Below are 20,630 nucleotides of genomic sequence, written 5' to 3' on the forward strand. Positions count from 1 at the left end.
CTCTTGATCCCACCATCCTGACCAACCCAGCCGCTGTCTCCTGGGCTTGGGTGGCCTTCTATGTCCTCTTTACAGGAAACAGCGTCCGTGGGTGTAAACGGCATTCAATACTCTGAGTTCACTTTGTTAAGTTGCTCATGTCCGGCTGTGGAAACACGACGCAGTGGAGATGACCAAATGGCTGCTCTGATGACCCAGGGCCTTCGTGGTCTCTTGACCAGGTCACCCCGGGTCCCCATGGACTCGCAAACCATGAGTGACTTGTTCCCTGGCTTTCACAAACATGGAGGTCACGTTTGCTTTTGCCTGTTTCCTCACATTGAGTCCTTGCTGCAGGCTTCAGTCTCCCTGCTGAGCAATGTCCACTGGACGGACACTGTCCACCTGTGGACGGACACTGGCTATTGCCAGAGACCTCCTGTGAGCCCTTGGTTTGTGAGGGTGCAGGCTTGAGGCGTGGCTGATCACTCGGCAGGTGTGTGTGTCACTGTTGTTAAAAGTGTGCCGATTGCCTCCCCAGCAGTGCGGGAGGGCACGGGGGATTGTGCATGAGAAGCGCAGCTGCTCCGAGCCTCGCTGACACCGGGCGTGGCCAGCTGTTTTATCCCGGAGCATTTGGACTCACTGGTCTTCACAGTGCTCCTCTCTGAGGACTACCATGTTGGGAAGCTCTGTGTTCGGCTGCCGTCAGTGAGACTCATCAGGCACCTGCCTGTGTCATTGCTGTCAAGGGTTGGGGGAGTCCCGGCACACTCTGGGTACAGCTCTTTTTCAGAGGGGTGCTTTGCAAATGTCTTCCCCACTCTTAGATCATCCTTTTAGTCTCTTACTGAAATCTTTCAAAAAGCAGAAGTCATTAATTTTGATGAAGTTCAGTTTATCAACTTTTTTCTTGTATGGATCCTGTTTTTAGTGTTATATTTAAGAAATATTCACCAAACTGAAGATCACAAAGCTTTTCTCCTAAGTTTTCCTCTGAAAATTTAAAATTATAGATCTTCCATTTATGCTTTGATCTACTCTCGATCAATGTGCTGTCCCAGAAGGCCTGAGCTCCTGGTCTCCTTGTCTGGCACCCCGATGAAGAGTCCTTTCTCCACTGGGTTGCTTTTGCATTTTCATTAAAAAGTCAACAAAGCGTCCAAAGAGGGGTTTATTTCTGGACTAGATTTCACCTCTTCTGAGGCCAGTTCCCACACAGGCAATGGGGGACAGTGTCCCTCCCGGATCCACAAGGAAGCCTGCCCAGCGCACCCTGCCTGCCTTCCTTTTGGTCCCAAAGTATGCTTCTCACACGGCCCCCCAGGGCTGCCTGCACATCCAATCTGACAGTGCTCCCTTGTAGTTGGGGTGCGCAGGCCATGACATTTACTGTGGCGTCGTCATGGCGGGGCCTGCGTGGATCCTCCTGCTTTGAGTCTTCTCCTCTCCCTCCGTACTCTCCTTTGTCTCTTCCTGCCTTCTTTGACTGGGTGTTCTGTTTTATTCCCCCTTCTTGGGTTCTATTGTTCCTGTGCTGTGCTCTTCTGCTTGCTCTGGGCTCACAGTGTGTGCTAACTTGCTGTGTCCACTTCCAGGGACACCATGCTCTTCCCGTGGGGGAGAGTCGTGCGTGCACAGTGTCCTTCCTGCGCGGCCTGCTCTGTGAGCCCCTGCTGCAGAGTTCACCTCTCCGGATGCCACGAATCCCGGGTGTACGTCGATTTTGCTTTAGGTAGCCAACCATCATTCTCTCCCTTCCCTTCCTTCACCCGACAACCATCTTTTAAAGGGATTTCAATAGTGAGAAAAAATGTGCTTCTATTACCCACAAAACTTCTGGTTTCCGGGGTTCCTGTTTCCACCAGGCAGGCCAGATTTTGACAGGCACCTCTTTCCTTCTCCTCGAAGGCCTCCTGTTGACTGGCTGGCATGGAGAGCGTGTTGCTGCTGAATTCCTTCAGCTGGTCTGTGTTGGAAGAGGCTTTATTTCTCTGGAGACGCTTTTGCTGGGTCTAGAATTCCAAGGTGACCATCGTCTCCTCTTTCCTGCTTATTATTGCTTCTACTGAAATCTGCTCTTGGGCGTTTCTCTTACCTTTTGTATGAAATAGGTCTTTTTTATTCCTGGCTAATTTTTGAGGATTTCTCTCTGTATCACTGGTTGGGGTAGCTCCCACCGTGAAACTTGGAACACTTCTCGTCCTCCTCCTCCACGGGGGTGGCCTGTGTTGGGGCTCAGGTCCCACAGCTCCGACACTGCGCCTCACTTGTGTCTCTGTTCTCCATTTCTTCTGAACAGTGGGCCCCGCCTGTCCTCCCGCCCATTCACCTTCTCTTTGGAGATGCTAGATCCGCCTCAGTCCCAAACACATACTTTGAATCTTGGACATTGGAGTTTTTTTTCATATTTCTTAGTGTTGATGGGCCTTTATTTTATTCATTTATTTATATGTGGAGCTGAGAATTGAACCCAGTGCAAACCAGGCCTCTGGCCTTGAGCTGGGCTTCACAGAGATGTCCACATTTCTAAGATAAGTTACAAATGGCTCCATGGTAACAGCTGGCAGGGGGAGGAGAGAGAGGGGAGATGAAGCTCTCCCCTTCTCAGGTGTGGGCCTTGAAGGGTTAACTGGCTCAGAACAGTGAGAAAAAGCTGCTTTTATGTGAACTTCTGCAGACTGTGAACTTCTGAGCCCCTCCCCTGACACGCTGGGTATAAAACTCTGAAACTCCCTGAACTCGGGGTGCAGGGATTGATGGATGACAGCAAAAGCTGTGCCCTTTGAACCTGGCTACAGTCAAATAAAACTGTTTCCTGCTGTCTTCGGTGCCCAGCCTCGATTGTCCCTACACCAGTGTCTCACCCACTAGTCTCACCTGGTATGAGGGGTGGGTGCCTCTTGCCCAACCCTGAGTCCACTTGGCACAATCCTGCCCCAGTGGCGTGAGAGGGACGGGGGTCCAGGGTGGCTCAGTAACACAGGGTCAGACAGCCCACAGCTGGCCTGGCAGGTCACCACTGAGTTCAGCTGCTCAGGGGCAGGCGCAGGATGGGCTGGCCTGGCTCTGAGGGGGGACCTGTCACCCCTGGAGGTGGGCGGATCCCACAGCCTCGTCCTGCGTGCAAGTGCACCCTGGCTCGTCTCACACCTGCGTCACCTTTGCCCCTCAGTCTCCCTGCCTGAGCCCTGTGACCTGTGCCCCCTCCCTCGTGGAGGCTTTGACTTGAAGCTGGGCAGCCTGGCTGCAGCCTCCTGGAGTCCCTGTGAGGTGAGGACGCAGGGCCAGGCTCAGGGTGCTGCCGGCTGAGGGGACACCGACACCTGTGGCCGTCCGAGCGGGAGGTGTCCTCTCGCGTCCAGCGAGTCCTGCTGGGAGGAGCTAGGCACTGTGATCACCGTGGCTGGCTGCCACCACCTAAGTGTCCCTTTCCCCTTCTCCGCAGGATCATACCCCCGTCTGTGGCCTCAGGTGTGACCACGTGGAGCAGGAGTGGGCCAACCTGCTCCTCCACAGGAAGAGCAACATCTAGGGCGTGCTCCGACCCCTCTTCCATCTGCCATCTGGCTGCAGGACCTGGGAAGGGCACTCTGCTGGCCCAGGACACACATGTGAAGGGCGGTGTTGCTGCAGCCGCCTGCCCTGGACGGCACGAGCCAGCAGTGAAGCTACTGCTGACCCCCATCCCAGTGGCCACACTTGTCACGCAGCACACCCGCTGTGCCCTGTGGGTAATGGGCCCTCCACACAGGCTTCTCTGCTTGAAGGTCGGTTCCCAGGGTGGGACGCCTCCACTGGGACCTCAGCTGATCTACTGCAGTGTAGGTGGCCATCAGTAATGGGGCTGCCCCCTCCGGAACCAGGGGTAAGACAGGTGCTGCACCATCAGACGGTGGCTGGTGAGGGGGAGATGGGGCTGCTGCAGCTTGGGCCCCGAGGCCCTCGGGTCCTCCTTGGTCTCTCATGACCGAGGCTGTGACAATGGGTCGGAGGGCAAAGACCCACCTGCTCAGGGCTAAGAGGAAGAGAGTGGGCGTGAGGAGGGGGCTGTGCACACCGGTCAGATCTTGTGACTACCAGGATGGTGGTGGCCGCGGCTCGCCCTCGTGGCCGGATGAGTGCCCGAGCTGCAGTCAGCATGCACATCAGTGGGCAGCACGCTGTCATTTCACACAGCAACAGGCGTGGGACGGTGACCTTGTGACTCAGTTTCCCCATGGAAGGTCCACAGATGGGTTTGTGCCTGCACAGAATCCACGTCACCCAGAAGTGGACCGGTCTTCCGGGAGAAGTCACTTGCAGGTGTGACTCAAGCCGGGGGAGAGGGCACTGGAGCCAGCTTGGGCGGCCAGCGGGGGCTGTGCTGGGCATGCTCTGCCCCCTCCCCACAAGCCAAGCTCAGCTGCACGAACCTGGGGGTGGTCTGGCTTCCAGCCAGGACAGCAAATGACAAGCGCTGGGTGGGGCTCAGTGTCGCGCCGCCTGGTTCTGTCCCCGGCACAGTCCAGCCGGAGCACCCCTTCGCTCCAAGAAAGCCTTTTCTACAGCATTCAATCACGGCGCTTTCCAGACCTGCTAGAGACGGAGAGGAACAGGACACACGACACAAGCCTTCAAGTCTCTATGTACGGCTTTATTCCACAGAAAACCACGTCCTTCACGTGGTGGCTCGCGGGGTGAGGCCGCAGACTGCAGGTCGCCACGCGAGGGAAGAGAATCAGGAGGAACAAACATCCATTCCGAGTCTGTCTCAGAGATTTTCTCCTGAAAACCCTTCATCTTCAGACGGCAGGGCTGGGCGCGGCCCTCCCTTGGAATATCTTAGTTTATTACCTCCTTCATGAGCCATTTCTAGGCTTTTCTCTTCTAAAAATGAACCTTTACCTGTCACTGTGAGTGGACGGCTGGGCACCAAGGCCGCCTCCGAATCCCCTCCAAGGAGCCAGGAGCCTGGGTGGGCCTTGCTGACGGCACTGCCCCCTCAGTGCTGCCCGAGCCACCCCGTGACTCTGGCCTGGTGGTCACTCCCTGTGCAGTGCCCCAGATGGGAAACCCAATTCATCTCAGGAAAAAAAGCACAAATTCCAAACAGACCCAGAGCCGGCTCAGAGAGATGCCGTGGCCACCGTGTGCTCCAAGGAAGGGCATCTGCCTGGGCCTGACCAGGACGGAGGGCACTGTGGAGCCTACAGCCCTGCCACGGCGGGTGAGCCACACTCAGGGGCTCACCACAGAAACCAAGCAAAGGGGGAGAGGCCAGGGACAGGGGACCTCCCTGCCAGGCCTGGAGTGTCAGCTGCTCGAGGAGGAGGGGGGATCGAGATGAACTGACGGCTCCGGCTCCCCTTCTGCCTGGTTCATTTACCAGTGAGCGCGGCCGTGACCGGAGGTTAAGCTCTGATGAAATGGATCTCACTACATTCAAACAGAAACACCAAACTGGTAACGTTTATAAAAAAAGGGGATTTTAAAAGGATTAAGGAAAGCAGAAGAGGTGTCCTGGGGCCGGACGCCGGTGGCCAAGCCTCCCCACAGGCCCGAAGGGCTTTCCTGGGAGAGGTTGCTAGAAATGTCACCGAGTTGGCCTCCGTCTATCAAAAAAGGGCTGGTAAACAAATAGGCTCTGACCCAACAAGAAAAATGAAGTAGAAAAACAATTTTCTCTTTTTTAAAAAAATGCTGAATGTGTTCCAAAGTACCTAAATGAAGTTTATAAAAGACCAGGAGCTCCCACACAGTGGACCGTGTGTCGGTGACAGCACTGCCAGCTGCAGCCCACGAGGCAGGCAGAGGTCTGGGACCACGCGTGGACCACTCCCTGAATGTGCCATGCGCAGAGAAGGGGACACGCAGAGGACCTGGTGCTCTAGGTGAGGCCACCTGCGGCCCCCGGCTGGCCCCACGCAGCTCCCTCCAAGGCTGGGCTCCCGACACAGGCTGCTCACAAGGGGACAGAGCAACAAGCCCAAGTCCCCGGGGCCTGGGCGTGCAGCTCGAAGGCTCAGGGTATGACAGGAGAGGGCACCCAGGTGTCCCGGGCCACGGGAGGCAAGGGTGGCAGGGAGCCACGGCCTCCGGGTCCTCTGTCCTAGTCCAGTTTCTTACAACAAGGCTCCCTCCCGAAGCCCGAGCTGTCAGGGCTGAAGTCGGCACAGAAGCCGTTGGGGGTTGGCCCGGGCGGGGTCTGTGTGCAGTGCGTGTGTCGCGTCTGGTCGGGGTACAGATATTCCTCTGCGAAGTCGGGGTGCGAGTCCACAAACCTGGTGAAGTCGGCTGCAAGAAGCAGAGGCATCTCGGTTACCGGACTTCGGGCAGCAGACCCCTGGCCCCCGGCTCTCCCCTGGGCTCACGTGGGGAGGGCAGCAGGGAAGCAGAGGCTGGGGGAGGGGACCTGCGCCTCAGTCTCTGCTGCACGCTGAGGGACGAGGGGGGACAGCGGCTGGTCCTCTCAGCTACCCTGTCCTGGGGACCCTCTAGGGAAAACTGGTGACTCTGAGCCCAACAGAAATGCCCCATCCTCAGCGCCTGGAAGTGGACTCTGGGCTGAGGCTGTGTCTGGGCAGCACCTGGAGGTGGTGCCGCCAACGGCACACGCTTTGGCACTGGGACCTGGCGAGAGTGAGGGCCCTCCTCACAGACCCTGGCATTGTGCCCCAGCGGGAGAGCACCCTGTTCCCACAGACACACTCTGGCACCTACTTTCACGCTCACACACTTGGGGTCTGACTTGGGACATAATTTTTAAAGCATCCCCAAAGAAGACAGGAACACTGGCTGTTTCGAGATCTCCACGGCCTCCCGCAGCGAATGACTGTCCTGCTTCCTCAGTAAAACACACGCTGACTTGGAGGTGACCAGGGTGCTCTGTGTGCCCCTGCCCTGTGGACCTGTCCCTGGGGATCCCTGCCGTCACCTAGTTCTGGGCCACTTGAGGCCGTGGCTCCTCCTGTCCCCACTGCGCTCCGCCCAGGACCCTCAGAGGTGGGTGCGTGTCCTGGAGCAAGGGATTTCTCATTTGCTTTAAGGCAATTCTTTAAGGACAGACTGCTGCACCCGTTTTAGAAGTCGAGGGAGTGAAGATTCAGAAGACCACGGTGAGCACCTTGGCACCGCAGAGTCACAGGCAGGAGCCCCAAACCCACGAGTGTCCCAAAAGGAGGCAATGTGTGTCACTCCCTCACAAGGGAGGAGGCACCTCGGGGTCGGTTGGCTGACTCCACACTGCGATGTGAATATCAGACTGGCCATTTCTCAGTGCTCGGCCTGCCAGTGGAGCCATGCTGGACCCAGGACACCTGCTCAGATGCCCCAAAGGTGTCCTCTAGGGGAGAACCGCTGTGTCCAGCACACCTGCAACAGTTCTGCGCCCCACCCCAGGCTCCATCTTTCCTGACAGACTACTCCTGGGCCAGGTGGACTGAGGTCCAGGGCTGTGGCTGCTGGGGACGTAGCTACAGCGTCCCCAGGAGGGGAGACCCTGCCACCTCGGTGGACTCTGAACTGTCGAGGCAGGCAGAGCTGGGCTCTGTGTCTTGTGCCTCTGAGGTGCCGTGGGGCCCCGTGAGAGGACAGGACAGGCAGGTGAGTGGAAGGGACAGGGGCTCTGGTCCTGTCCCCAGGTCTCCGGGGCTCACCCTCCCAGCACTCTTGGGCCAGAGCCTTTGGCACGTGACCCCTCCTCCACTCACCAAATGTGACTGTCCCCTTCCCCTTCTCGTCGATGGCCTGGAACAGGTCGGTGACAGTAAGTTCTGCCACACCCAGGGCAGTCTTCAGGATGCAGGACAGGTCACCCTCGGTTACTCCGCCGTCCTCAGGTGACCCGTACATCTACAGGGAATAGCGGGCTGTCACTGAGGCTCCCTCTCCTGGCTAGGCCTGGTGACCCATCCTTAGATGTCCCAGCCCTCAGCAGCCATGACCCCACCTTCTCAGAAATGCTGGGCCCCAGGAAGGGCTGTGCCCAGGCCCCTGACTTCTACCTTCTAGGACCTGGTGCCCCTCGGCCTGAGACAAGGAGGCTGCCGATGCCTGGCTACAACTGACCAGCAGACCAACGAGCAAGGGGCACACAGGAGAGAGCAGAGCCGGGCCCAGAACTCCCCACAGCACCACTGGCCCTAAGATAGGCTTGGGGTCGAGCGCCATGCTGAGTCCACAGAAGCCAGAGCAGAGGAGCGCAGGCCGGGCTCTGGCAGAGCAGCGTGCCTCTGGCCCCACCTGCTGGCCACAGTGTGAACTGCGGCACAGTGGAGGCCCATGGGCCTGGATGGCTGTCTGGAGTGCCCAGGCTGAAACCTGGACTGAGTGCTGGTGATGTGGTTATCTACAGGCTGGGCAGCAGGGCAGGGCGGCAGCCGGGCCGGCGGACCGCTGGCCTTCCCTCGCCTCCTCCGGAGGTTCTGGGGGCTTCCGCAGGCATCAGGGCTCCCTCGGGCACGGAGCAGACTGGGGGCCCAGGGTACAGGCATCGCCCGAAAGCCCCACTTCTGGGAGGCTCTCGTGTGTGTGCCCTGCGTCCTCAGAGCTGTTGGCAGCCCTGAGCCATGACATGGGGAACCTGTCAAGGTGCCACGGCTGTGTCACCCGGTCCTGCCACAGAGCATCCCACATCGGCCCGGGTCACCAGGCTGCCTGCACGTGACCAGGGCTGGGAGGTGTCGGGGCCAGCAGGAGGGACAGGGCGTGTCATTAGGAGGTGGTGGCCTGTGCTGGTGCAGAGAGCAGGGATGCCAGCAGCAGTCGGGTGAGGAGGCGTGGCAGCAGGTGAGCTGGGCAGGTGTGGCAGTGCCTCTGCACTCTGCCAGGCAGCACGTGAGAGGTGACTTCCCAGCGCCAGGCGGCCAAGGCAGGGTGGCGTGTGCTGCCACCCAGAGGCGAGGGCCCTGAGAGACTTGTGGAGAGACCGTCCTCTCCAGGGCAGTTACCTGCCCACCCACGGTGGGGCCTCCACACTGCCAGCCCGAGGATGAGCTCAGGCCCTGCAGAGTGCCACCTCCCACCTGCTGTCACCCATTACGAGCCCGAGAGGGGCCAGGCTGTCAGAACAGGACGAGGCCTGGATGCAGGCCAGAGGCCTCAGAAGTGGCCTGCCAGGCCCGCTGGGGCCAGATGTCGACATCACCCTGTCAGTCCCCCAGTGTGACCCACGTAAGCCACCCTGGCACGTGGAGGCATTTCCCAGCCTGGCTGTGGGGGGTGTGCAGTCAGAGGGACAAGGGGGGCTCTCGAAGCAGCAAGACAAGTGGCTCCTGACTCATGCGAGCTGCTCCTACTGGGCGTCTCTAACAGGACCCTGTCTCAGCTCCACCCCAGGTAACAGGGCTGGCGGGGTGAGCCCTGAGGGGCCCAGGCCTGAGGGCGGGTGGGAGGAGGTCCAGGCCCAGCAGGAACTGGCCTGGCTGGGGGACTCAGCGACTGGGCTGAGCTGGGCTGGGCGGCTCTTGACTCCTGAGCCCTGCTCTGTGGGTCAAAAGGCTGATGGGGGCTGGGTGGCCCTGCCCAGGGCACTGGGCATGCCCTCCGGCTCTATAGGTGCCTGCCAGAGCAGCAGTGAGGCAGACTTCAGAGTTGCCACTGGCGAGGGGCGGTAAGACCGTGTCTCAGGTCTGATGTGACGGCACCTGACTGTCCCCATGAATTGTTGACGTGGGACCCCACTTGCCTTAAATGCCAGCTGGAGGGTGTCCAGAGTCTGGGATGGCCGGCACACCACCGACAGGGCGACCACGTACTCCCGGAGGTCCACCTGGCCGTCTCCGCTCTGCAAAAGAGACACGCCCTCAGGGGCTGGCTCTCCCCAGTGGGCAGCCCGTCAGCAGGCAGGTGGACCAGGCGCCCTGCAGGACGGAGTGCTCGCAGAGGGTTTCTGGAAGGACCTGCCGGCCAGCTGGCTCTGCGTGGGAGCTGCTGTGCGTGCCGGTACGCATGGTCGGCTCTCAGGGCTGCAGGCCACGGGCGCAGCTTCTCCAGGGAGGAGAGCAGGTGAGAGAGGCCTGCTGCCTGCCAAGACGGGTCAGAAGACCAAGCAGCCACGCCTGCTGCGCTCTGCGCACCCGCCTGCTATGGGGAGACCTCAGCATTCGGGACACGGGGTCCAGGGCCAACCAAGCGGAGTTGACCACCCAGACCCTCAGCAGGACGCCCGTCAGCGCAGGAAGCGGAGTGCTGGGTGCAGAGGACTGCCACTCTGGCTGCCCCTGCCCCTGGTCCTGGTCCACTGCAGACGTCAGGCCCAGGGTCAGGCAGGAGAAGGTCCTGAGCCCCCTCTGAGGGGATGTGGTGGCCATCTTGCAGCTGGCCTTGGTCCAGCTCTCAAGGCCTGGGGTACAGGGTGCTGGTCTCTGGAAGTAGCTCGGGCACCAGGCAGGTGTAGCCCACACTAGACCCAATGGCTACATGTGTCCAGCTCTGGGACAGCTGGGCCTCTGGGCCTGAGGACCTGCAGGTGAAATGGGGCGTGCTCTGACCTCAAATGACCACCATGCATTTGAAAGAACAGAAAATAAAAATCAATACCCCACACATCGCTATGGGTCACTTGGGGACATGAGAGCTGACCAAGAGTCCCTGTCACAAGCTGGGAACCCACCCCGGGAGGCCTGAGCAGGAACAGCCAAGGCCCAGGGGTGCAGGCAGTAGGACCGGCCTGTGCTCAGTCAGCACTGCCTCTGGCTGGGGAGGATGTGACCCCAGGGCTGAACCCAGGGTCACGGTGACATCCATGACCCAGGGACCGAAGTGTCCCAGGCACTCACAGGCTCCCCTGTCCTGCCACAGCCACACCGAGGCTGCCCGTCATGTACACGAACTCGCCAGACTAGCTCACAGGAGGTGCCGTGCCACGCAGGACAGGCAGTGGGGTCACACGGACACAGCACAATTGGCAACCCTGTGATGATGAGCAGGCGCGGCCGGCTTCTGCCTGCCCGCCACCCTGACCTCGCAAGGCACCTTTCAGAGCCACAGTGATGTGACCGTGGACCCTCATTTGGCCAGTGTGTGACCGAGGAGGGCACGGGACGTGGGAGGGGCTGGGCTGGCTGTGTGGTGTGGGCCTCTCAGACACCCATGGAGACCCCACAGCACCAGCACGTCTTGGGGAGGGAAGGCTCGGATGCTCTGCTTCTGCACACACTGAGGAGCACAGCAGGACCAGCTGGTGCGGGCCCCGGGCAAGGGGCATGCTGGACACTGGCCCTGGGCAGCGGGGCTCCTCCTCTGCTCTCCAACTTGGGTAAGGTGTGTTCCAGCCACAGCAAACGCCTCTTGTATTCTGAAAAGCCCGGTGTCGCACCAAGACCCCTCTCTAGCGGCCCCACCTCGTCAAAGAGGGAGAAGAGTTCCTCCAGTGAGTCCGAGACGGGGACCCCCAGGAACGCGGCGAACGCCGGCAGGCCCAGCCTCTCCCGGCTCTGCACCTGGGCACTTCCCAAATATTTATCCAGATCCTTCTCAAGCTTTTCAGGCTTTAGCCTAAAAAAAAAATAAGGAGGGGTTTCTTTCAAGAAGCCCACCAGGGGCCTTGCCACCCTCCAGAGGCTCCTCAGGACCTTCAGGCTACCCACCCGGCAGGACCAGCGTCGGCCGCCAGGCTGAGGCAGAGCCTGGGCCAGCAGGTGCAGGGCTGCCTGGCTTCTGGGCCACCGGGGACGTGCTGGCCGCTCTGCCCGTTCTCTGGACACCCATGGCATCGGGGGACAGCTGATGCCCACCACAGAGGGCTTCTAAGGCCCTTCTATGTGGACTGAGGCTGATATGTAAGTCACCTTGGAGCAGGCACAAACGTCACTTCCTGGGCCATCAGCTCTGTGCCTCAGCTGCACCGGGTCCTGACCCTCGCTTGGGGGGTCCCAGGACACTCACCCGAGGCCCCGCACCAGCCTGGCGAACTCCAACAGGCAGGTGTCAGCGGGCAGGCGGAGCTGTCCCTTGGCCAGGGCCAGCTGGCAGTCCTCGAACGTGTAGTCGGTCACGGAGACGCCCAAGGCCCTGCAAGGAAGGGGCCGTCAGCCTCCCCACTTTAGCCAGTCCCCCTCAGCAGCTGGGCAAGGGGGCCGGGGCGTCTGAGGGCACCATGGTGGATGGTCGCAGGGGAGCACCTATAGGCTGTGCCTGGCCGTGTGTGTCCACAGTGCAGAAGCCCAGCCCCAGCCTGTGGGAGAGTGCAGAGGTTGGCCGGGTGGCTGGGGGCCTGAGGGGGCCTCTCCCAAGCCAGCTTCCATCAGACGCCCATGCAGTGGTGCCCACTGACCACATGCCCACTCCCCTGGTGCCCCCAGGACGGAAGCTGCTCTGGAGAGCACACCCTCCCCGGCGGGCCCCTCAGGCAGGTTCACCTCACGACGGGCCCCACCGAGGTCACCACTTCTGATCTGGACTCATGCAGACGTTTTTAAGTTAAAGGCTGAGTGAGAACGTAACGTTGATCACGTGGGGGCCGAAATGAGGGCGAGCACCCCAGCAGGCAGGCTTCCCGCACGGGTACTGACCAGTGGCCACGGAGCACATGCCCTAGGTCTGGAAAGACCCACCTGTCCTTGGGGCCTTGACCCTCGGGGAGCCCAGGGGTCAGAACACTGACAAGAAGAACCCAAAGGAGGGACCGGAGCACAAGGTGCCCAGGCAGCGGTGCTGGCACGAACCCTTTGGCGCCAGCTTTCAGGGTTCGGTATCCGGCTGCAAACCCTGTTGACTCCAGAGGCAGCGTCCAGGGCCAAAAAGCCATGGCATGGCGGGCTCCTGTCACCTGTGTCCCTTGCGGGGGCCCAGGAACTGGGAAGGGCTGGGAGGTCCTTGCCTGGATGCAGGTGTGGTCTCAGCTACTCCCTGAGTCCCAGCTGTACACAGCTCCTGCCCCTGTCCGGCTCAGCTGGGCACAGGGCCAGTGCAGGCTTGTTTTCCCGAGCTGTGTGGCCAGCAGGGGACTAAAGGGAAAGGCACCTCCCCTGTGGGGAGCAGAGGACGGCCTTCCAGCCAGCCCTGCCAGGTCTGGGGGTGGGAACCTGCAGCAAGGAGGGCGAGACCACAGGAGGCTCTGGGCAGGAGATGCGGCACCTGGTCCTGCCTCCTCCCAGAGCTAGCAGGACCCTCACCCAGCCCAGAAGATGCGCCTGGAGCTCCACCCAGACCTGTGGGTCAGGAACCGAGCAGGGCCGGTGCCTGAGGAAGGGAGAGGGGGTGCCACGGGCATCATCACTGGCCTGCGGTGAGGGGACGAGGGGAAGGGCAGGCCAGGCCCTACTTCAGAGAGGCACAGAACGGCGTGAGAGCAGGTGGGGACAGGCCCGCCCTGCCCACCTCGAGCCCCTGGGGATTGTGGTCTTACGAGGCCAGCGGGAAGTACCGTGCTTGGCCTGTGGGGGACACAACACGGGCAGCCTATGTGGGGGTGAACTCAGAGGCCTGGGTGCCAGGCTCCGACCCCGAGCTGCCAGGGCTGGTGCTCCTGTGGGCTGGGTCAGGTGCCAATGGAGCCTTGAACTTGCAAACGAAGCAAGAGTTAACCACCTTCTACATGGTGAACGGGCAGAAACACCACCAGACACGAGTGCGGCACGAGGCAGGAGGCCCAGTGCTCCCTGCCAGGGCCCAGCAGCTGCTCTCCCGGTGTGACAGGGTGACAGCTGCCTGCCGGGGACGGGGCGCGCACTCACTCGGCCATGACGCGCCGCACGTTGCTGGCGTACAGTGCAGGGTTCCTTTTCTCCTCCTCAGAAGGGTTGTACACGGGGAGGAACTGGACACAGAGAAGGCAAGTCAGCTGCAGGGGCAGTGCCAGAGGTCAACAGCACAGAGCCCAACCACACGGAGCCACCATTGACAGGACTGCAGGCCGGCAGGCGAGGTCTGCCCAGGCAGGTTAGCAGTGCCCCACCCACACCCACCCGCATACACTGCACACCCACACCCGTGCACACTGCACATGCACACACTGCACACACCCACATGTGCACACTGCATACCCACAATGTGAGCACTACACACAATGTGAGCACCCCACACACCTACTACGTACACACTTAATATACACACACGCCCGCCACCCAGCTCCTCACCAGGAGCGCCCACCAGGGTAGGACACCCAGCTCCTCTGCATGCTCACCTCTGACCTCACGAGAGGTGGGTCTTGAGGCACTGCATTTCCACCTCCCAAGGTCACAGTTTTGTCTGACAAACTACACTTGTCTACACATTTGGAAGAAACTCTTGGCAGCCTTCTGTCACTTACTATTTTGAAATTAAGATAAATCGTGCTGTGGACACATGGTGCCTGAGACACGAGATTTAAATGATTGAGGTCATGTCGACAACCCCCATCCTGCACACAGAGGCAAAGACCCTCCCTGGCGCCTTGAACCTGTTTCACGCAGGAGCACCCGGAGCCCGTCGGCGCTCCCTGTGGAACTCCACGCTGCCACTCCTGCTTTATTTAAAAGTCCCAACAACTGCCATGGTCTTAGCCCCTGACACAAGCCACGCATGTACAGACAGGCATCTGCGGGGCCACTTGGTCTCTTCTCCTGACATGAGCCACCAGCTCTGACAGAGCTGCCCAGAACCAGGAGCACCGGGCCTTTGGACCTGTCCCAGCTGCCTCCTGGAGCAGCAGCGGGCCACATATGCACCCCAGCTGCAGGGCTGCCAGGCTGGCTCAGGGCTCTGCAGTCACAGGGGCTGACCTCCCTGAGAAGTGGGCAGCCTGGCTGGGTCAGCTGTCCAGCTAGCACTGCCCTGTGATGTCTGTGGAAGGTGTGGGGGACACATCCATGACTCTGTGCACCGCGTTGCCTCAGATCCCTTTCAAGCTATTCTTCACTCATGAAAAATCCTACAGTGCACGGACCCGGCCAAGTGGTTAGCCAACACATGGGCAGAGGACCTGGCAGACATGCCCTAACCACATGCCATCGGGGTGACGGCCAGACGGATTTAGCAGGATGGACTCAGCAGTATTAGTGCCAGTAAAACGGAAAGCAAAGTTATTGCAGAGGCGCTAGCTTTCTACACACTGGAACTGCAATAACCATGATAAAAGACTGATAGGACTAGCTTCCTCATTGATTAAAAAAGCCCTGTCTGAATGGTCCCAGATCATTCAAGACATGAAGTTATTGGTGCAAAGTAACCAGGAAGCCCCTCTAAGGAAACCCGAGAAAGGGATGAGATCCAGTGACACTGTTTCAGCCCAGAATGTAACACGATGGCGCTGGCTCTCCACGGCGGGTCAATGCTGGTAGACTCCTGGCCATTTTGAAACATTATATTAAGGGCCCTCAGCTTAACAGTTTTAACATTGTGTCTACACAGCTCTAAGCTGAACGCTGTTCTGATACTCTGTGCCTCTGGACAGCCCGGGGAAGCATGTACACCACTGGACAGACCTGAACATGACCTTGGGTAACACCGTCACCATACATACCTCAATTTCCACTTGGTTGTGAAACTGGCACAGGGTGAGCCACAGGATTTTCAACCTTTAAAACATTGAACAGATCGGTGACACTGGTTAACAAGGCTCTCGGCTCCTCCCGTGAACGACTGCAGGCCTGGAGTCTGCAGCCGGGCCTCCCGGTTCACCCCTCCAGAGGGCGCTGCTGGGCAGGGAGCAGCCTCCAGGAGGGCGCAGAGCCTCGGAGCCCAGTCCAAAGCTCCAGCACGCTGTGGTCTTCAGTGTCCCAAATCTTGTCCTGCCTTGGGTTTGTTCACATGCTGTCCTCTCCAGCTGCCCTCCTGCTCAGGAAACCTCATCGATGGACACCTGACCCAGCCTCAGGCCACGTCCTCCAGAGCCCAGTGCTGCCACTGCCCCTGCAGCCTGGCTCCGAGGCCTCTGTGTTCAGCTGGCATCGTGGCTCTGGAAGGGGGAGCCCCAGAGTGCCAGGCCCACCCTGCAGCCTGCTTCCTAGCTCGCTGCATGGCCCTGTTTCTGCTCCATTATGCCATCTCCAAGCCCGAGACACAGGCCCCCACAGGAGCCCTTCCTGACCCTTCATCCCAAGAGGGGCTGACACCTGACCTGTCACCTGCCTAGGCCCAGTCCTGCTTCCCCCTGAAGTCCCTGGGCTGCCCTGTTCTCTCATGGGCCTCGTCACCCACCTCTCCTCCTTCTAAACACCAGCTCACACACCAGTGTCCTGGAGGCCCAGAGGAGCTGGGCATCCTGGGCTCCCCCTGTGGCTCTTCTTACTCTGTGGGGCTATTAACCATCGTGTGACTGTCCCAGGGGTCAGGGATGCCGACTCGAAAGCCTCCGCCATCCAGCACTACCCAGCCCCATGTCTGAGCAGAAGTCCCCACCCTGAACACCTGGCCACCAGGTGGACGGTGGTAGCTACCGAGCTGATGATTGGGGATGGAACAGAAGAGCTCGGTGACCTCCTGAGGGTGCTGAAGCCGAAGACCTCTAAGTCCCCGAATCCAGAGTGCTAGGATGGGGCCTCACAGGGACACTGGCTTTCACAGTGGGCTGGACCTGACCACTACCAAATGGCAACTTTCACATTTGCAAAAGTGACGCAGGCACAGGGAACCCCAGAGGACCCATGTTTCCAGAGAACGACAGGACAAACAAGAGGACGAGGGGACGACTTACGCTCCGGGTCCTCGCCAGGTCCATGTGATGGTGTCCTGAGGGCAGGAGAGGAGCAGAATCCATCAGGCCTGGAGCTAGGTGTCGTGGGCTGCCCGCCCCCTGACCTGCAGAGGCCCAGGGTCTCTTCCTCCCGGGTGGACTCGGGTCCCAATGTCCCAGGTCCCGCAAACACCCCTCTCTCTCTTCTTGGCAGCAAGGCTGCGGTTCCAGGTCTGCCTCAGTCCCAGCCAACCCCTTCCCTGCCTCTCGACCTCCAGTGCATCCAGCGACCTTCCTCCACAGAACGGACCTGCTGTGTTGCTGCCCTCTAGCATGTTCACAGGCTCCGGGCTGCCCTCGCTCCAGCACTGGTCCTGCCCATACCTGGCCCCGCCTGTACCAGGTCTGGTCTACATTGGCCTTGACTGTACCAGGTCCTGTCTGCATTGGCCCTGACTGTACCAGGTACCGTCTGCATTGGCCCTGACTGTGCCAGGTACCGTCTACACGGGCCCTGACTGTGCCAGGTCCCGTCTACACGGGCCCTGACTGTGCCAGGTCCCGTCTACACGGGCCCTGACTGTGCCAGGTCCCGTCTACACGGGCCCTGACTGTGCCAGGTCCCGTCTACACGGGCCCTGACTGTGCCAGGTCCCGTCTACACGGGCCCTGACTGTGCCAGGTCCCGTCTACACGGGCCCTGACTGTGCCAGGTCCCGTCTACACGGGCCCTGACTGTGCCAGGTCCCGTCTACACGGGCCCTGACTGTGCCAGGTCCCGTCTACACGGGCCCTGACTGTGCCAGGTCCCGTCTACACGGGTCCTGACTGTGCCAGGTCCCGTCTACACGGGTCCTGACTGTGCCAGGTCGTGTCTACATTGGTCCTGACTGTACCTGACTCCACTGTACCAGGTCCTGCCTATACTGGTCCTGCCTACACTGGCCCTGCCTGTACTGTTCCTGTCTGTACCTGGTCTTGGTTCTGCCTACACTGGTCCTGCCTGTATCTGGTCCTGCCTACACTCATCCTGACACACCTGGTCCTGCCACTACCTGGTCTTTTCTGCTCTGGTCCTGGTCCTGCCCGCACCTGGCTGCGGGACGCAGTCAGTAGCCTATTCCCATGTGGCCCCCACCTCCACCTTCAGGGTCCACACTTGACTCTCCAGCACAGACGTGCTCTGTGCCCTTGCTGGGGAGGGACAACACCAACCTCTGTTCTGACTGTGGCCAACTTGAGACCTGGCTGCCCCGTCAGCATGTGCCAGTCACCTGCCTGGGAGCTCCAGCAATGACGCCGGCTTCTACTCCCCCTCCCCCTCCCCGGATCCTCCACGCAGGTCTGAGCATGGACGTGTCGTCACGGGGTCTTCCTGCAGCTGAGCAGCTGCGGGGACAGGGCACAGATGCGAGTAAGAGCCATATGGCAGCCACACCAAGGCAGGCTCACCTGGGAGACCTGGGTCTGCACACCAGGGTGTGTCACTAACAGAGCGGCGGGTACAGACACCCGTGAGGAAGGACCAGAGTCAGCTTCGGGGCTTCTGGTCTGCACTGGCCCTGTCCGCGGCTGCACCCCTGTGCTGTGGGTCGCAGCCTTTTCTTTGTATGAGCACTGCCCTGCTGTTATAGAATATCTGCAGGAAGAGCCCCTGCAGGCTGGGAGCCCACATCCAGGGAGGTTTCTCCATCCAGAGACACCAGGTGCCCCCCACACTGAGCCCAGGCCTGGGGCTCCCACCTCGAGGGAGGCCTGAGGACGCTTGCCCTGAGGCAGAGGTGCAGCTGGCCCTGGGGGAGCATCTGAGGACATCAGGAGCTGGGGGAGGGTGCACCTGGGCTGGAACTCGTCCACCCGGGCTCTCTGCCCCAGTGCGGTCCCCAAAGGCTCCAGAAGTCTGGAGTGTTTTCTTTCTTTTGTGTGGACACTGGGAATTGAAATCAGGAGCACTCGACCACTGAGCCACATCCCCAGCTCTATTTTGTATTTTATTTAGGGTCAGGGTCTCACTGAGTTGCTAGCGCCTTACTTTTGCTGAGGCTGGCTTTGAACTCATGAGCCCCCTGCCTCAGCCTTCTGAGATGCTGGGATTATAGGCGTGCGCCACCATGCCTGGCCTCTTGTGTTTTCTTAAACAAGGGATACTTCCGCAGGGAAGTATCTGTAAAGCCACCCAGTCCCTTTCCCCGAGCCCCTAGCCTTCCAGAATTGAGATGTTCCTAATTTAAAAACTGCCTGAGTGTGAGACAAGCATAGAGAGCCTCTCACCAAAGTGTCAGGGTGGGCCGTGGGGGGAAGAGGCCTGCTTCCTGACCTGCGAGAGCAGGACTTGATGCTCCAACACCAGGGACATTCCAGAACTCAGGTTTATCTGCAGTGCACCTGCAGACAGGCTCCTATCCGGAAATCCTGTGTGAGCCTGTCTGGCCCTCTGGGCTGTGACCATGCGGTGGCGTTTGCTGAACTCCTTCCACCAGGTTGGGTGGACAGAAGGTGCAGAGAGAGGGCAAGGCAGGTACACCTGGACACTGCAGCCTTGTTCTGCACAGTGTGCAACACCAGCTCCAGGAAACACAACTTACCAGTTTGTTCGGGTATCGCAGCACCACAGGCTGGACAGGGACTCCAGGGATGAAGGCACCTGCGGAAGAGAGGACAACCATCTCACTGCCAGCCTTCCACCAGGCCTTCCAGTGGACTCCAGAGCAGGACCACTTCCACAGGTGGGCGCTGCCCCAAAGACCCAGGGGTCTTGGCACGGAGGAGCACCAGAGGCAGACCCGCGATGCATGTCTGGCCATCACCCCCAGCCCCTGGCCAGTCCCTTCCTGGAAGTGTGCAGACTGGAAGTGTCCTGGAGGTCAGCCTTCCGTCCTGCAGGGCAGGGCCCTGGCACTGCCTGGTTGTGTGGGCAGCTCAGCCCGAGGGCCTGGAGGAGGGCAGCGGGGCCTAGGAAGGCCAGTGGACGTCAATCACCTGCCCTGCTCAGTTCCCACACACACTGTGCAGTGTCCTCCAGTGGACAGCAAAGCTCCACAAATGGCCCTGGGAGGCTCTATTTCTGTCTTGATTTATGTTTAAAGCTTTACAAGAAAACAAAAAAACAATGTCAACAACAAACACCCAGCTGTCAGGAGAGCCCAGATAAAAGGCACAGATGGACGTCGCAGGAGGACACTGTGGAAGTGCCTCCTGCCTCCAAGGGCCCTCCCATCCATCAGTAAAGGGATTTGGGGCTGCTCTTGGCTCGGGCTTCTGCACAGCTGCCTGCACATGGGGTGGCGGCAACACTGTCTCTGAGGCCAGTTCTCTGCCTCTAGTGGCCCACCAGAATCAGGGCTGTGTCCGAGCTGATGGCCCAGGCTGCTAAGATTCTGCCTTGTGCAGGACATCCACCTGCAGTCGGTGTCTGGCCTTGGCCTCCGTCCCTGGCCTGACCACTGGGCTCACCTTGGCGTCTGCATGGCAGGCGCCTCTTCTCCTGTGGGCTCAGCAGCACACAGAAACAGCTCCTCTGCCGTTGCCGTGTGCCTGGTGGAGGGGCGGCCTGCACCAGGAGAGGGCCAGATGGACCTGGCTCCAACCCAGCACTGGCACCTGCTGGCAGAGGAGGCCAGATCCTCGGAAGCGCTCGCTGGTGAAAGCAGTGCTACCTCTTGGGACTGAGCATGGGGCGTGGCATTTGCTGTCCTGGCGCAGCTGACCCTCATGACCATGTGTAATGGAACCACCAATATAACTCAGTAATCATCAAAGGGAAAACACTTTGTTTCAAATTTCACATGTCCATTTTGTAATTCAGGCAAAACATGTGCATTTGAACATGCGTGTCAGGTGAAGGTGGGAGTTGTGGGGGGAAACAGACCCCGGGGCTGGCACAGCTGGCAGAGCAACGCTGCTGACGCCCGTCCTGAGCCCCTGAGGCGGACCCCAGCAGGGGTGGTGGCTCCTCCCAGGTTTCAGGGCCTGCAGGCCACTGGGGTCCCACAAGTGCTCACACTGGCTGGAGGCCCCGTGTCTGCCTGGCTGAGCCCTGGCAGGTCAGAGAAAACACACGGCTGCTCCCACAAGG

At 60.0% G+C, this 20,630-nt stretch overlaps 1 protein-coding gene across 1 annotated transcript in view; it reads right to left on the reverse strand.

The window, feature by feature from the left end:
* Positions 1–4,616: 4,616 nt before the first annotated feature.
* The window catches only part of Lpcat1 (lysophosphatidylcholine acyltransferase 1), a 48,746-nt gene continuing 32,732 nt past the window's right edge, over positions 4,617–20,630 (reverse strand). Inside the window, exons 6-14 of the mRNA XM_026380044.2 lie at positions 19,141–19,199; positions 16,577–16,611; positions 15,404–15,458; positions 13,638–13,720; positions 11,848–11,973; positions 11,304–11,457; positions 9,647–9,745; positions 7,671–7,812; positions 4,617–6,255 (exon numbers count right to left, since the gene is read on the reverse strand). Of these exons, the coding sequence (XP_026235829.2) occupies positions 6,071–6,255; positions 7,671–7,812; positions 9,647–9,745; positions 11,304–11,457; positions 11,848–11,973; positions 13,638–13,720; positions 15,404–15,458; positions 16,577–16,611; positions 19,141–19,199 (938 nt within the window). The 3' untranslated portion in view covers positions 4,617–6,070. The remainder of the gene's footprint in view (positions 6,256–7,670; positions 7,813–9,646; positions 9,746–11,303; positions 11,458–11,847; positions 11,974–13,637; positions 13,721–15,403; positions 15,459–16,576; positions 16,612–19,140; positions 19,200–20,630) is intronic.

Source organism: Urocitellus parryii, chromosome 1 (assembly GCF_045843805.1).
Source record: "Urocitellus parryii isolate mUroPar1 chromosome 1, mUroPar1.hap1, whole genome shotgun sequence".
Classification (NCBI taxonomy): domain Eukaryota; kingdom Metazoa; phylum Chordata; class Mammalia; order Rodentia; family Sciuridae; genus Urocitellus; species Urocitellus parryii.